This window comes from Myxine glutinosa, chromosome 4, assembly GCF_964187855.1.
Source record: "Myxine glutinosa chromosome 4, kmMyxGlut1.1, whole genome shotgun sequence".
NCBI classification, from domain to species: domain Eukaryota; kingdom Metazoa; phylum Chordata; class Myxini; order Myxiniformes; family Myxinidae; genus Myxine; species Myxine glutinosa.
The window spans coordinates 84,963,757-84,980,427 of NC_136264.1; the positions used below are offsets into that span (position 1 = coordinate 84,963,757).

The 16,671-nt window shown below is 43.7% G+C and overlaps 1 protein-coding gene and 1 long non-coding RNA gene across 4 annotated transcripts in view; both read left to right on the plus strand.

The window, feature by feature from the left end:
* Positions 1-16,671, plus strand: part of UROC1 (urocanate hydratase 1) — a 369,204-nt gene that overhangs the window by 242,080 nt on the left and 110,453 nt on the right. For all 3 annotated transcript variants that reach the window (XM_068112860.2, XM_078776094.1, XM_068112862.2), the window contains exons 4-5: positions 14,354-14,447; positions 15,579-15,638. In XM_068112860.2, coding sequence (XP_067968961.2) covers positions 14,354-14,447; positions 15,579-15,638 — 154 coding nt within the window. The remainder of the gene's footprint in view (positions 1-14,353; positions 14,448-15,578; positions 15,639-16,671) is intronic.
* On the plus strand, positions 732-5,788 carry LOC144891774 (uncharacterized). The gene is made up of 2 exons (XR_013623095.1): positions 732-3,771; positions 3,911-5,788. It is a non-coding gene; the product is annotated as an uncharacterized LOC144891774 (long non-coding RNA).

The window sequence follows — 16,671 nt, forward strand, 5'->3', positions numbered from 1 at the left end:
AAACCGCACACCATTGGCGAGACACTCATCAAACCGGCCGCATTGAAGATGGCCAACATCATGCTGGGAAAAGCTGCTGAAAACAAGTTGTCTCTCGTTCCACTCTCAAATGACACCATCAGATGCAGAATCGACGACATGAGCGACGCCATCCTCGCCCAGGTATTTGCAGATTTAGTCGCGAGCCTGACGAAATTCAGCCTTCAACTCGACGAGACCACCGACGTTTCGAATTTGAGCCAGCTCATCTTATTTGTGCGTTATGTCAAAGGAGACGAGATCAAGGAAGACTTTCTGTTCTGCAAGCCTCTCATAACAACGATGAAGGCAGCTGACATGAAGAAGCTTGTGGACGACTTCTTCAGAAGCAATGGCCTCCCGTGGAACATGGTGTCTGCAGTTTGCTCGGACGGAGCTCCAGCCATGCTGGGATGCAACTCCGGTTTTGGAGCGCTGGTGAAGGCCGATGCACCACACATCATCGTCACGCACTGCGTCCTGCACAGACACGCGCTGGCATCAAAAACCCTGCCTCCTGGTTGGAAGGGGTATTCTGTAGGCAAGCAATTGTGCCACTTCCTCAACTGCCAAGTTCCGAAGGCGGGCCGGATTGCTTTGACGCAGGCCTGGTATATAACACAATTTTCCAGACCTGCAGATCCAAAACGTATTTTTGGTAAATATTTTATTATTGTACCAGAATTCATTACAGTGGGGGTGAGTTCTAAATTTGGGAAACAGAGGCTTGGTTCACAAACAATTAGGCCATCACCAGTGCGAGAAGATTACTCCCAGTGCACCTTAACTTTGCGGTATACGTTAAGTATTTCACATAGCACAGCAGATATTATGCGGTTAGACTGCATGCCAACTTTATTTGCAAGTGCTGCAGCACTTAACCATCTCTTGTTGTCAATCATTAGATCAGCAACGCTATGGACACCATTCTGAACAAAATAATCAACAAAGGAGCGTTCCGTTCTTATTCTTTTGTAAGGAGAGTTGTAGAAAAAAGGCTCACTGAAAAACATCTCTTTGGTGTAGGAAACATAATCACGGTCGACCATGAAAACACGCCAAGCATTTAAAATTATATTGTAAAATGGTGGAAGCAAGGACAAATCAATACATTTCATGTTCATTAGATAGACCAGATGAATAGTCCAGCATGCTGGCTTGACGGAGGAGGAGGAAGAGAGCAGTGGACCTCCAGGCTAGGTCTGATGGACCATAGAGAAGCCGCCAGATTGAGGCGATGCCAAAGGCCATTTCCCTGCATACGATGTCCACAAGACCATGCCCACCTTCCTCTAAGAGAAGATTCAGATTCTCTGGACGAAGCCAATGTTTTCCACTCCAGAAGAAGTTTATTATTGTCTTCTGTATATTCAGCAGAAAGTGTTCAGGAGGTGGAATGACTGATTCTGTGCCACAATATGGATGCTGCTAGATTGTTGATGACCAGGACTCGTCCCCGGTATGAAAGCAAAGCCAGGGTCAAGCAAAGCCAGTTCCATTTCCGCAGCTTTTGTTCGAGAGAGTCAGCGAGACCCTCCCAATTTTTCGCTTGTGTTGCTGCATCACCGATGAAAACACCATGGTACGTCATTCCGTTGAGGGACCAGGTGAGGTGTTTCGGAAGGACAGGCATAGGCAGCTGGCATGGGCAAATCCACATCGCCTGGCACTTGTTCCAGTTTACCAAAGTTGAAGAAGCTAAACCATAATAGTCCAAGCAGTCCACCAGTTTCTTGATCTCATCGCTATTATGTACGATGACACAAATATCGTCAGCATACGCAGAGACTTTCACAGGTCTTGTGAGCCTATTTCTGCATCCGGTTAAGATGCTGCGGACTTTGATTAAAAGAGGCTCAATGGTTAAAGAGTACAGAATACCAGATAAAGGACATCCCTGATGGATACCCCTTCCAACCTTTACAGGTGAAGTCAGTTCAGAGTTTACTCTGAGTATTGAGGAAATGCCATTTTCAAGCAGTTTTACCATGGAGAGAAAAACAGGACCAAGTCCAAAATACTCTAGGACCTTGAAAAGATATACATGACTTACATGGTCAAAAGCCTTCTCTTGGTCAAGCACAATCAAACCAAGATTGTCATTTTTTATTTTGCACACATCCCAAAGATCTCTTAATAAAAAAATGTTATCGTATATCTGTCGGTTAGGGATACAAAAAGACTGATCACTTTGAATCAACGACTCTAGAAGTGGGGCGATGCGTCAAGCTAAAACTTTAGAAAATATTTTATAATCTGAAGTTAGAAGAGAGATTGGACGCCAATTATCAATGAGCTGAGGGTCTCCTTTCTTCAGTAATAAACTAATTACTGCTCTACGGCAGCTCATCGGCAAGTCACCACAACATAATGAACTATTAAAGACCTCCAATAGTTCTGGGCCTAATAAGGGCCAAAAGGATTTATAAAACTCTATTGGGAGGCCGTCCAATCCAGGAGATTTACCCGTAGGTAAAGAAGCAAGGGAAAGTGTAAGCTCTTCCAAGGAAAGTAGGGAGCCAAGCTGATCCCTTTGAGCAGCACTTAGCATGGGTAAGTCAGATGTGAAATAACTTATTGAGCCATCGTCAACATCATTTGCGATAAACAAGCCTGAAAATAAGTTATAAACCTCCCTCTATATATTATCTTGTGACGTCACAGTGTTACCAGTTGAGAGCTTTAAGGTTTCAATTTGCCTTTGATTGGTAGTCTTTTTATCAAAATGGAAGAAAAATTTGGTCAGTGCATCTAAATTATATAGCTGATCCATCCGTAGACGGACCATTGCACCTTTTGCTTGGTATTCGACTAGGCTGTTTAGTAGAGTCTTCTTTTCCATAAGCAAATTATTATTTGTTCTATTGGGGCTATTTGCCACATCAGTTTGCAACTTCATTATTTCCTTTTCTAGTGTGAACCTCTCCCTTTTTACACTAAAAGAAAAGAAATAATTAAACTGTTGGCAAAAGACAGCGATCTGTGCCTTTGCGTAGTCCCACCATAATATCGGGTTATCAAAATTATTCTTTCTTTCTTTGAGGCTAATCCAAAACACTTTGAAAGCTTCACAAAAAGCAGCATTTTCCAGCAACATGACATTGAACTTCCAATATGGACTGCCATGTTGCTGCAGAGCAAGCTTAAAGGACAAAGTTACAGCCAGATGATCAGAAAAAAGAGAAGGCACGATATCAGATTTCAATATCTTGTCAAGCGTTACAGTATTGACATAAATTCTGTCGAACCTGGCTAGAGTGTGTATCTGAGACGTACATCTCGACCAAGTAAACTGCCGTTGCATAGGGTGTTGAATACGCCAGACATCTATTAATCCAGTCGTCTTGATGATTTTCTCCAAGGGTTTGGCAGATCTCGGATGTGGCTCTGCACTGTTTCTATCTAAAGCAGGGTCAAGAGTGCAGTTGAAGTCGCCACTCATTATAAAAGAGCAATTTAAGTCAATTGTACTCAGAAAATCCTCCAGCTTTAGAAAGAAGTTGTGCCTTTCAGCATTCTTACAGGGGGTATATATGTTTACAAAAACAAAGATTTGATTATTGGCAGTGAATTGAAGACAAGCCAGATGTCTGGGAATTATTTAATTATATTGAACTTGTGATAGTGTTAATGAGGAGGAGACAAAGAAAGCAATTCCAGCAGTGAGACAATTGATATGACTGAAGAACCACTGGCCCTTCATTAACCTTCTCCACTGGGCTTGGCCATTCAGATCTCCATGCGTTTCTTGCAGTAACAAGACATCCAGGTGCAAACGCTGGGTCAGATCAATTCCAGCAGTGAGACAATTTATATCACTGAAGAACCACTGGCCCTTCATTAACCTTCTCCACTGGGCTTGGCCATTCAGATCTCCATGCGTTTCTTGCAGTAACAAGACACCCTTGTGCAAACGCCGGGTCAGATCTTTTACCTGAACTTTGCGTTCTAAACTAGCAACACCGTTAATGTTTAGACTGCCAAAACTAACACTCATTCTTTCGGAAAAAGAAAGAAGATAAATAACTAAATAGATCAAAAAACCCATAGGGACCTCATTTACGAAGCTCCTGCCGAGCTTTATGGATCATTTTTCTTAACCTGTGCTTCTGAGCATCAGTGAAATTTGGAGTGTCAGGGTTATGCACAATTTCCTTCAATTTAAAAATCAACACCTGAAGATCGGGGAAATGATCTTTCAGTTCAATGTTCCTTTTCCGATAGGAATCTCTCAAAAAGTCCCGAAGCTCGTCATCCGAAGGGCTATTTACAGCCTTTAGAATCTGAGAGGACTCCTTTTGACCCGCACCATCAGATTCCTCGTATGGGGAATCAATTGGTGTTTCAGCTTCCTGGCGCACATCACATGATTGCTCAGTTTCAATAAAAGAAACTTCTTCAGGAACGTTTTGTGCCGGAGTCACATTTGAAGCTTCTTCGGGATGCGAGGTGGGGGGCTCCAAACATGTTTGTGACATGACCACGCTGCTCGGTTCATGGATGTCACTCTCCTTCAGTGGATTTAAATTATCCTCTTTTATTCTCTCTGTGCCCTTATTTTCCTCATTTATTCCTTTTTTAGGGGGAGATTTTAAATGCTTTTCCTCCTCTTACGATTGACAAGAGGAAGCTGCACAATGAACGTCCTCGTGTGAGATGACACTGTCTGAGGGATCAGGAACACTCACTGGGATTGGAAAATTAGAATCCAATTTTTCCTTGATGTTTGTACTAGTGGAGGTATCCTTTTCCTCTAATAAGGCAAACCTGTTATCACATTGAATTCCAGTGATGGACTTTTCACTGATTTGCCTTTTCCCAGAAGGTGACGCACTTCTTACAGCCGATTTACGTTTTTTTTACTTTGGAAACGGTAACAAACCCCTCATTTGCACTGTCCATTGGTTCAATGGGAGGGGGCGTGTCCACTTGTTTACCTGGTTTATCCTGCACATTTGTCGAGCAGGAAACGTTAACATTAATCTGCGAGTCATTGTTTCCCGTTTCGACCATGTTAGGCTGTTCCTTCTGATGGCGGCAAAACCGTTTCATATGTCCCACTGCACCACAACCAAAGCACGTTAGGGTGTCGGTGGTGATGTATACTTGGTAATCGCGGCCATTTGCAGTGAATTTTAAGGCAACATTCAAGGAGGGATATTCCTTTTTGAGAACCATAAATACCTGTCTACGGAAACTCATCATGTGACTGACACGTTCATCCTTACAGCCCAAAGGGAGCATTATTAATGGGGACATACATTGCCCATATCGCTGCAGCGCTGCAAGGATGGTATCGGTATCGAGAAATGGTGGTACATTTGAAATAACCACTTTCTGAGCAGGGGTATACAAGGGATAAACCATAACAAAGTGTCCGGAGTCGAGGGACAAACCTTGTTGTACGATGAGAGCAACGTGCTCTACATCGGACACAAACACGATAACCCATTTGTTCATACGTGATGCGGCACGTACCTTACCAAACCCGATCATGTTCCCGATCGCAAGAACAATAGCTTCAACTGAAACACCCTCCGGTGGAGAACACGCAATGCCATGCTCGCGTGATAATTGCTCGAACGCTGCATATCGCTGCGAGTGAGCAGCCGCCATGTTTGAACACACGAGGCTCGACCTCGTCCTCCCAGCTCGGGAAGAGGAAGCTAGTAATGCACTCCGACTTTCTCAGCTTAGGAAAAGGGAGCGTTAAAAAAAAAAAACTAAGGAAATATAAGCGAGAAAAAAAAGTTTGAAGTGAAGAAAATAAGTCGGGGAAAAAAGAACAGGGAACCGCCCAAAAACGACGATTACCTTAACCTGCACGATAAGTGTGCTCGAAGGCTCTCTCTCTCTCTCTCTCTCTCTCTCTCTCTCTCTCTCTCTCTCTCTCGTCTCAACATAGAAGGGGAAACACAGGGAAGCTTTACAAATAGAAACAAGGACACGAAGGAGCGAAATGGTGGGGGCGGCGGGGGGGGGGGGAGGAGGGGTAGGACAAACAACCGAGACAGAGCACTCACAACACGAAGCGGGAAGCCACCATGACACCGCACCCAACGCAACAGCCAGCAGGTGGCGACAGAGAGAGAGAGACAGAGACAGAGAGAGAGAGACAGAGAGACAGGGAGAGACAGAGACATAGACAGATTGATTTGGGGATGGGGAAGAATGGGGAAGATTTGGCCCCCAACTTGTAATGGGGGGTACAACCACCGCAAAGAGGCATCCCTGATTATTATGTAACAAGTTATTGAAATCGGCGGTGCCCAGAGGGGTCATGCACCTCATTAGAGCAGCCTTCAAAATGGTGTACGGGTTGTTCGTTGGAGATTATGTTAAAATATCTCTCACCTCCGTTGCATACTCGGTTGACAAGGAGCCAACAATGTATTTGAATCGAGTATAATGGCGGCGTGTTACGTGCTCCTCCCCAAACCCTGGTCATGGTGTACCTCCGAGCCCCGAGAGAAGTCACGGCAGAAATATGTGTTATTCTGTGTGTCAAAGATCAATGGTGAAACCACACCAATTGTTACCAACAAACAAGTATTGTATTAAGGTCACACAAGAATAACAGCACAAAAACAATAGTAATCAATTGTACAACAAATATATCATTCCTATGATGGTACCTTGGTTTCAACAACTTGGTTTCGTACAATATAACTCACTGTGCTCCAAGTGAGCGAAAAGAACATTCCCAATGTCTCTGTCCCGGCTTCAAGCCAAAGTCGATCCACGCTCCAGTGATCATCAGAATGATGTCGTATCGAGACCAGAATCCCGTTCGGTTGACAGTCACACTGCCAAAGATGGGCAAAGGTGTCCTCAAGGGGCGATTGGGAAATCACACCTTCGGGTATGGACGTTCAATGGCTCCCAAACGGCGAACCGCAACTTCCCACTCAAAATCCACGTCATACACGCAAACCAGGTTAACGTCAGGATGCGGTGAAATGGTTGAAGCGAGGTGAAGAGCCTAGAGCGATGCAAAATCGGGTGCGAGGCAAAATGGCCAACGGGCCCGTACTCGAGGCGTAACTGCACTCCAATGATTCTCTTCAGAATCAACCGCAAAACCTGACATGCAGGTTTATCTGTCACAGCGATAACCACTCTGTCACAGGAATCCCTTTCCCAGGAAACCCAAAGTTCACCCGTGACCCCCTTTCGCCAGCGTTTGCTCAAGACCTCGAAGCAGCTCGGCTTCTTCTCGACCTCACTTGCTCCGCCTCTTTCTTTTTCCTCTTCTTCGTCCGGTTCCCGATCCGGTTTCCGGTTTCTTTTTAAAACGTTAATTACTTTTTACCTTTTGAAAACAGTTATCTCCATTTCACTTAAACGATAACAATAATAGTACATGGAACCAAAAATGTTTACAGTGGATGAGAACCATAACAACGGAAGTGACGAATCCGTAACACTTCCCACGCTCAAGAAAGAAAGTTTGAACATAGTGAAAACTTTCTTTTCCTGCAAAAACCCTTTTAACAAACAAAAGTAAAACTCACACCCAAATGATCAATTCAGGTGAGCAACAATAATTAATATTCCCCAAAATAAACAACAAAACTTCCAAACAACCTACAGTAATTTCCAAAGTTAGTTCACTCTGGATAAAGCATCAGCAACGACATTGTCCCTGCCCTTTACATGCTCAATTTCTAAGTTCAACTCCTGCAAAGCCAAACTCCATCTCATCAACCTCTGATTTTCATTTTTCATTTTTTGAATGAAGGTTAAGGGGTTGTGATCAGTGAAGACTTTTATAGGAAAGGTAGTGGTTCCCAGATACACCTCATAATGCTGAAGCGCTAGCAGGAGAGCAAGGGTCGCTTTTTCCACGGTGGCATAATTTGCCTGATGTTTGTTAAACTTTTTCGAATAGTAGCACACCGGGTGATCCACGCCATCACCATCTTCCTGTAATAGAACTGCCCCAGCCCCCACATAATTTGCATCAATGGCCAACTTGAATGGTTCTTGAAAATCCGGGGCTGCTAGGACAGGAGAGCTCATTAATATCGCTTTGACGTGGGCAAAGGCAGCTTGACATTTGTCATCCCAAACAAAGTTGGTCTCTTTCCTCAGCAAATTCGTTAAAGGGGCTACCACATCAGAAAAATTCCTGCAGAACTGCCGGTACCATCCAGCTATACCCAAGAATCTCATAAGCTCCTTCTTCCCCCTTGGAACTTGGAAGCGATCAATGGCTTCTATCTTGGTTGTCACCAGTTGCACCTGACCCTGACCTACGACATGGCCTAGGAACACCACCTGTGCTTTTACAAACTTACTCTTAGATAAGTTGATGGTCAACCCTGCCTCGGTCAGTTTCTTGAAAAATGCATGAATTTGTTTAATATGATCTTCCATGGTCATGGTGTGGATGATGACATCATCCAGATAAGCCTCCACCCCCTCAAGGTCTGCAATGAGCTTATTAATCAGCCGTTGAAATGTAACAGGCCCGTTTTTCAATCCAAAGGGAAGAACCTTGTACTGATACAACCCACTTGGTGTGACTAAAGCTGAGATTTCCTTGGCTCTATCAGTAAGAGGAATCTGCCAATACCCTTTCAGCAAGTCAAACTTAGTTACAAATTTAGCTGGGCCTATTCTATCAATACAGTCATCAATCCTCGGGATGGGATATGAGTCGGTCTTGGTCACTGCATTAACCCGTTTTAAATCCGTACAACAGCGAAAACTGCCATCGGGTTTTGGAACCAACACACATGGTGAGCTCCATTCACTGCTGCTTGGTTCGATGATGTCATTCTCCAACATATACTGAACCTCCTTCCGAAGATACTCCATCTTCACAGGGTTCATCCGATAGGGGTGTTGCTTCACAGGAGTGGCTTCCCCCACCTCAATATCATGATATACCAGGTCAGTACGACCAGGTACATCTGTGAACAAATGTGCAAACTCAAAAATTAGGCTGGATAGTTGTCCTTGTTGTTCCCTCGTCAAATGACCTAATTTCTCATCTAAATTGCTCAACACTTCCGTGTTCGTCAATCTGGGACAAGCCTGGTCATCAAAGTTATCAAACTTCACACCGGCCTCAACCTCTGGATTCTTTTGCACCCCGACTACAGGTGAGACAGGTGAGACAGGAACCATTTTCCCACAGGCTTCCTCTCATAATATTTCTTCAGTCGGTTGACATGACACAGCTGTCGCTTTTTCCCTCGGTCGGGAGTTGTCACCACGTAATCTGTTTCATTAACCCTCCTTTCGATTGCATAGGGACCAAAATATCTAGCCTGTAGTGGCTGACCTGGAACAGGAAGCAACACTAACACTCGGTCATCAGGACTGAAATTTCTTATCTGAGATTTCTTGTCATGTCTCACTTTCATTTTATCCTGTGTCACTTTCAAGTTTCTTCTCGCAACTTCACAAGCCTTTGCCAATCTGTGCCTAACCGTTGACACATACTCCACCACTGTTGACTGCGACTCCTCCTGTAGCCACTGTTCTTTCACAAATTTCAATGGTCCTCGAACTGCGTGTCCAAACACAAGTTCAAAAGGACTGAATCCCAATGACTCCTGAACGGATTCCCTCGTAGCAAACAAAATAAGGGTATTCCTTCATCCCAATCCTTGTCACATTCAAAACAATACGTTCTGATCATATTCTTCAATGTCTGGTGAAACCTTTCCAAGGCCCCTTGGCTCTCGGGATGGTAAGTACTTGATCTTACTTGCTCCACTCCCAACAGGTATACCACATGCTGAAAAAGCGTTGACATGAAATTGGAACCCTGATCAGACTGGATGACCTTAGGTAGGCCAACCAAAGTGAAAAATTTAATCAATGCCTTCGCAATAACTGCCGCAGTAATTTTTCTAAGAGGCACTGCCTCTGGGAATCTTGTGGAAGCGCACATGAAAGTCATCAAATACTGATGTCCAGCCTTAGTTTTAGGTAAAGGGCCTACACAGTCAATAATGACTCAGCTGAATGGCTCTTCAAAAGCTGGAATTGGTTTTAGAGGTGCGGATGGGACTTTCTGATTAGGTTTTCCCACCAGCTGGCAAGAGTGGCAAGATTTACAGAACTCCGCCACATCACGTCGCAATCCTGGCCAGAAAATGTACCAATATTCTGTCACATGTCTTGTTCACTCCAAGGTGCCCGGCCAAAGGTGTCTCATGCGCTAAACTCAATATCTCCTTCCGGTACGGTGGTGGCACCACAATTTGGTAATGAACTTTCCACTCATCGTTTGCTGGCACCTCTGGTGGTCTCCATTTTCTCATTAGTATTTCCCCTTTCATGAAGTAACCAACAGGTATCTTCATAGCCTCTTCCTCTGTAACGGCTTTATCAATCAAACTCCGGAGCTCCGAATCTCCGTGTTGTTCTCCAACAAGTCTTTTTCGGACCAGCACCGTTTGTTCAACCTCGTTCCCAGATGTCTCTGACGGACACTCCATTTCCTCTTTTGTTCCAGATGCCACCTTTTCCTTAAGTTCCTTGATGTCACTCCCTTTCCTATTACCTCTGCCAGAATTTTCCTCCAATACCTCTAAGGAACCCAAATCCACATCACCTTCCTTCTCCTTCTCTTCAGAGCGCTTCCTATCCATAGCACGAGTCACTGCACAGGATGGAAAGATACCCGGAATCTCCTGCTCTAACTGTGCTGTGTTATTTTCCATACTGGGCTTTTCAACCAACATCGGATTACCTGAAGCTCGACCCCCGGCTAAATCATCCCCGATAATAAAAGAGATTCCCTCTACAGGAAGGGTGGCTTGTAACCCCACAGTGACCGGTCCTGACACCAAATCAGACTTCAAATGGATGACATGAAGTGGAGCTTTAACATAGCCACCAACCCCCTGTAAAAGAACACTAACACCAGTTGCCGTCTTCTTTGACAATGGCAAAATGCCCTCAAGCATCAAAGATTGATGTGCTCCTGTGTCCCTCAATACCCTAACAGGTCTCTGGTTCGTTAAATCCCCATGCAGTGACACAAACCCCTCTGAAATAAAAGGTTTGTAACCTTCTTGGACAAGGTCGTTCTGTGATGCCATAACTTTGGCATGGGAACCTTCACAAGGCACTGTCCTCCAAGGACGATTTCTCACATTGGCCAACGCATTCGGAGTTGCACTAGTTTGACTCCGCTCCTGATTTTTCCTTTTCAGGGCGTAACATTGGGACATCAAATGCCCAGGTTTCTTGCAAAAAGCGCAAGTCGGCCCGGAGGAAAAACTCGTGGTCTACCTCGGGCCCCCCGGAAGATAGGCTTGTCTTGGAAATGCAGTCTTCTGATCCCTAAAAGTCGCGGTATCAGATTTGTCCCCATAATCCTCTCTCGGCCGCCTCCATGAAAATTTGTTCTCCGAACCTGATTTACCATAACTTCCCTGGCTAACTCTAGGCGGGAAGTTAGGTTTGTGGAACCCCATCTTGTGTGTCAAGGCATAGTCATCTGCCACGGTTGCTGCCTCATACAACTCTGGTACTTTCTTTTCATCCAGATGTACTTTAATGTCCGCGTGGACACACTGTTTGAATTCCTCCACCAAGATCAATTGTCGTAACAGGTTGAAGTCTTTCCCAATCTCCTTCGAGTCACACGACCTATCAAACATCGTTTCCTTCATTCTGGAAAACTCCACATGGGTCTCACTCTTCCTCTTCCTGGCATTCCTGAATTTTTGCCAGTAAGCTTCAGGGACCAATTCATAGGCTTTGAGAATGGCTTTCTTCACTATCTCATAATCTGCACATTGGTCAATCGGTAAAGCTGAATAGATATCTTGAGCTTTACCCACCAGAACACTTTGCACTAACATAGTCCAGGACCCCACAGGCCACTTTAGCATTTGAGCCACCTTCTCAAAATGTAAAAAGAACTTGGCTACCTCCTTTTCATTAAAGGGTGGAACCAGCCTCACATGCCTATCCCAAGAGTTCTGACTGGTTGTCGAACTAGCCGGCATGTATACTACTTCTCTCCGTTCCACCAGTAATTCCAGCTCCTTGAGTTTAAGTTCCTTCTGATACTCCATGTCCCGTTCCTTTAACTCCCTTTCGGCTCTCCTTTCCTCTGCTCTTTCCTCTGCTCTTCTTTCTTCGGCTTCCTTTTCAGCTCTCCTTTCCTCTGCTCTTTCCTCTGCTCTTCTTTCTTCGAGTTGTCATTCCTGTTTTGCTCTTTTCATTTCCGCTTTCCATTCCAACTCTTTTAACCTTTCCTGGCTCTGCAGTTGCATCTCCATTTTCCGGAGCTCCACATTTCCTTTTTCCTCGGGTAACCAATCCAAGGCTACCTCTTCCCATGTTCCTTGTCCCACTCGAGATTCTACCACCAAGGTCTGAATCTCTGCTTTCTTCATACTAACTCGGACCTCCAAGTTGAAATATTTGGCCAATATCATGAGTTCCGATCTTTTTAACGCTTGGAACTGTGCCTCATTAGGGGACGCCGCAAACCTTTCTGCGTCAAACACCATGGTGACTATCAGTTCGCACCTGTTAACCTTCACACAAAAAAAAAATCCAATTTTTTTGAAAAAATTGGGATTGTTAGAAAATTCCAAATTTGGGGATTTTGGGAATGTTAGCGAATTCTATCCCGGACGAGGCCCCAATTTCTGTTACATGCTCCTCCCCAAACCCCGGTCACGGTGTACCTCCGAGCCCCGAGAGGAGTAACGGCAGAAAGATGTGTTATTCTGTGTGTCAAAGATCAATGGTGAAACCACACCAATTGTTACCAACAAACAAGTATTGTATTAAGGTCACACAAGAATAACAGCACAAAAACAATAGTAATCAATTGTACAACAAATATATCATTCCCATGATGTGGCATCAGGAAGGGCATCCGGCCATAAAAAAAAAAACATTGCCTCAAACAGGGAACCATGATTGTCATGGGGCCCACAAGGCTAACCCCCGCTCTAGCGGGGAAAATGGCCTTAAAACGATCATTCCTATTCATATATTATGATGGTACCATCAGTTTCGTACAATATAACTCACTGTGCTCCAAGTGAGCGAAAAGAACATTCCCAATGTCTCTGTCCCGGCTTCAAGCCAAAGTCGATCCACGCTCCAGTGATCGTCAGAACGATGTTGTATCGAGCCCAGAATCCCATTCGGTTGACAGTCACACTGCCAAAGATGGGCAAAGGTGTCCTCAAGAGGCGACTGGGAAATCACACCTTCGGGTATGGACGTTCAACGGCTCCCAAACGGCGAACCGCAACTTCCCACTCAAAATCCATGTCGCACACGCAAACCAGGTTAACGTCTGGATGCGGTGAAATGGTTGAAGCGAGGTGAAGAGCCTAGAGTGATGCGAAATCGGGCGCGAGGCAAAATGGCCAACGGGCCCGTACTCGAGGCGTAACTGCACTCCAATGATTCTCTTCGGAATCAATCGCAAAACCTGACACGCAGGTTTATCTGTCACAGCGATAACCACTCTGTCACAGGAATCCCTTTCCCAGGAAACACAAAGTTCACTCGTGACCCCCGTTCGCCAGCGTTTGCTCAAGACCTCGAAGCAGCTCGGCTTCTTCTCGACCTCACTTGCTCCGCCTCTTTCTTTTTCCTCTTCTTCATCCAGTTCCCGATCTGGTTTCCAGTTTATTTTTAAAACATTAATTATTTTTACCTTTTGAAAACAGTTATCTCCATTTCACTTAAACGATAACAATAATAGTACATGGAACCAAAAATGTTTACAGTGGATGAGAACCACAACAACGGAAGTGACGAATCCGTAACAGCAGCTTGATCGAAACCGCTGCCATAGATGAAACAGGTTGAGTGACTGGGAAGAGCACAAGCTGGTTGATTGTTCGGCCGGTGACTGTTTGCGCATTTGCAACTCCTTGTCCGTCCATTTGGATTACGTCGGGGTCACCAATTTAGCGTGAAAGAAAAGTCGTCCGAGGCGGATCCTGATCTAAAGACGAAGATGGATCCAGATCTGACCAATCAGTGGGATACAAAACATAAAATGTTCAGGTTGGTGGAGGTATGCACTCTACCGAGTGCCGTTCTGATTTTGTATGGAGCATGTGGCTGGTGGTTGGATTATTGATCATTGATGTGGTTGGTGATTATTGATTATTATCGTTCTAGATGCTGTGCCTCTGATACATTTCCCAGTTTCCAGTAACCTGGTACTCATTTTGACAATCTCAGGATGATGGGCTGCTTAAATAACCCACCTGGTGTTATATGTAATGCACGACAGGGCCTCAAACTCAAACCCTATAAGATCTTAAGCCGTTAAACCAACACCAGGCTTTAGCAAAGTCCACTGATGTATTTTCCTTTGTCGCAGAGCCTATCCTATATGGGAATACCCCTGTGTCTTACAACAAGCAGCTGCAATTATGCACATGATAATGAACAACCTTGATCCTCGAGTTGCCCAGGTATGTTACTGAACCTGAGTCTCATAAGCATCTATTGGTGTTGCAAGGGCATCTATTGGTCTCATAAGCACCCTCAACATTTTAACAATCAATGCTAAAATTATTTACCTATTGATTTTTGTCTTTTTGCACTTGTTTTTTTGAACTCTGTCAAAGCGCCTTTGGGCTTCTTGAAAAGCGCTATATAAAATAAATGTATTATTATTATTATTAAAATGTAACAGCAACACAGAAACATCTTCCTTGTGTTTATGGCAGAAATATTTCAGAACTAAAGAATATTCTACGACAAACTTAGTATGAAAATAATAACATGACACCATGAAAGCCAAACCCATAAGCTTAAAATCAGGTGTTTCCTACGTGCCATTTAAATATCATGTGCACAAAAATGTAGGAATTTTATCCCATTCCCTCTCCTGAACACTACAGGCCAGATTTACCAAAGGCGTATGTATAGTGAGCATCTTGCTAACATATGCCTAACCCTAAAATGTTGACAAAAACATCATTGTACGTGCACAGCTAATCACACATCTAAACAGCAATTTACAAAGGGAGATAAACAGCCGATTAGTTGTCTGCGTCTAAACAGCTGATTATCCTGAGAAACTCCGCCCATATCTCCAACATCCAATTGAAATGATGCACTTGCATAGAATTGCAGTGCCACGGACAATTGTTGGAGGGGATTCAGCGCATCGCTCCTCATCGCAGGTTGATCCAGGTCATCTTACACTGGATTCAACAGCCAACGAAAAAGATTCTTTCGAAAATGTTTAACAATTTATTTCTCGTTATTTACATTCGAGCAACCATTTTTCAAAGCCAATTTTTCAATCGAGCAACGAATGGGTTTAATCGAAGTCATCAAGGTTCACCAAGGGACAATCCAAGACAGAAGTGACATGGGCGCAAATAAGAAAAAGCAGTTCGTATGACGTATGGGAGGATATTTGAAAAAGGATTTCCCACAGAGCCAAAAATACTCTGCCATGGACCTCTGAGAACTCTGGTTTCTTGAAGATTATTGAAGTGGTTTGATGGGCAGGACAAGATGGTGGCATAGGGATGCTTTTACTTATACTGTTCTGTAAATTGTATTCTGAAACGATTGATGTTTCTTTGCAGTTTCCGCAAGAGCTTGTCACATATGGAGGCAATGGGCAGGTTTTCAGCAACTGGGCACAGGTAAAAAGCAACATATGCACATGACATTTAACAATCATTTTAATGCATACAATAATTTTTTTAATCCAAATATCGAGGCTCTTGCAAGAGGTGGACATTGGAGTAAGGCTGATACACCAACAATGCAGCTAGAGAGGAACAGGTACACAGGAAATAGGGAATTGAGCTGGGAATGAAGAGATAGGCACTATTCATGAAAGGAGGTTTTTATGGACAAGGATATAGGGACACAGAAGGGGATAAGAAGATGAAGGATGTAAGACAGGAAAAGCTGACAAATATGGTAATTGTAGAACTGCTCACCTTCACTCTTTCATTCCTCTTTACTCCCGCCTCTGGAACAAACTCCCTCACCCTCTTCAATCCCACTCCTCCCTCCAGGTCTTTAAAACAGCCTTTCACCACCATCTCTTATTTTCCCCCATCCAAAACCTTGATCTTTTCCACACCCGTTAATTCACCCCAGATCCACTTTTTTGAAATACCAACTTCTTTCCTGGAAGTCCTAGCTGTGTCCTTGTGTTTTATACTTCTCCCACCCCCTCCACCCCTCCCCATGCCTCCTCCCCCCAAGCGCTCTCCCTCACACAGATCTCCCGATGTCCCTGCTCTCAAATATTGTGCTTGTGTGCTTCCCCCTCTCTCCCCATCTTGTCTACTGCTCCTCTTATAAGCTTTTTTTTTGTGTGATTAATGTTGGCTCTTTCACGAGCCTCGATCTTGTATTAAAATTATCTTGTATTATTGTATCTTGTATTGTCTTGTATTAAATCTTGTTATTCTTGTATTAAATTAAATCTTGTATTTCTTATGTTAAATTCTTAAATTTCTTAAATTTCTTATTTCTTAAAGAAATTTCTCCTCTTTATTTTTTTCTTTTTTTCTTAATTTCTTATTTCTTAATTCTTAATTCTTAATCTAATTAATCTCTTAATTCTTAATTAAAATTTAAATTCTTAAAAAGAAAAATAAATTTCTTAAAGAAAAAAATTTCTTAAATTAAAGTAAAATTAAATCTTGTATTAAATCTCGA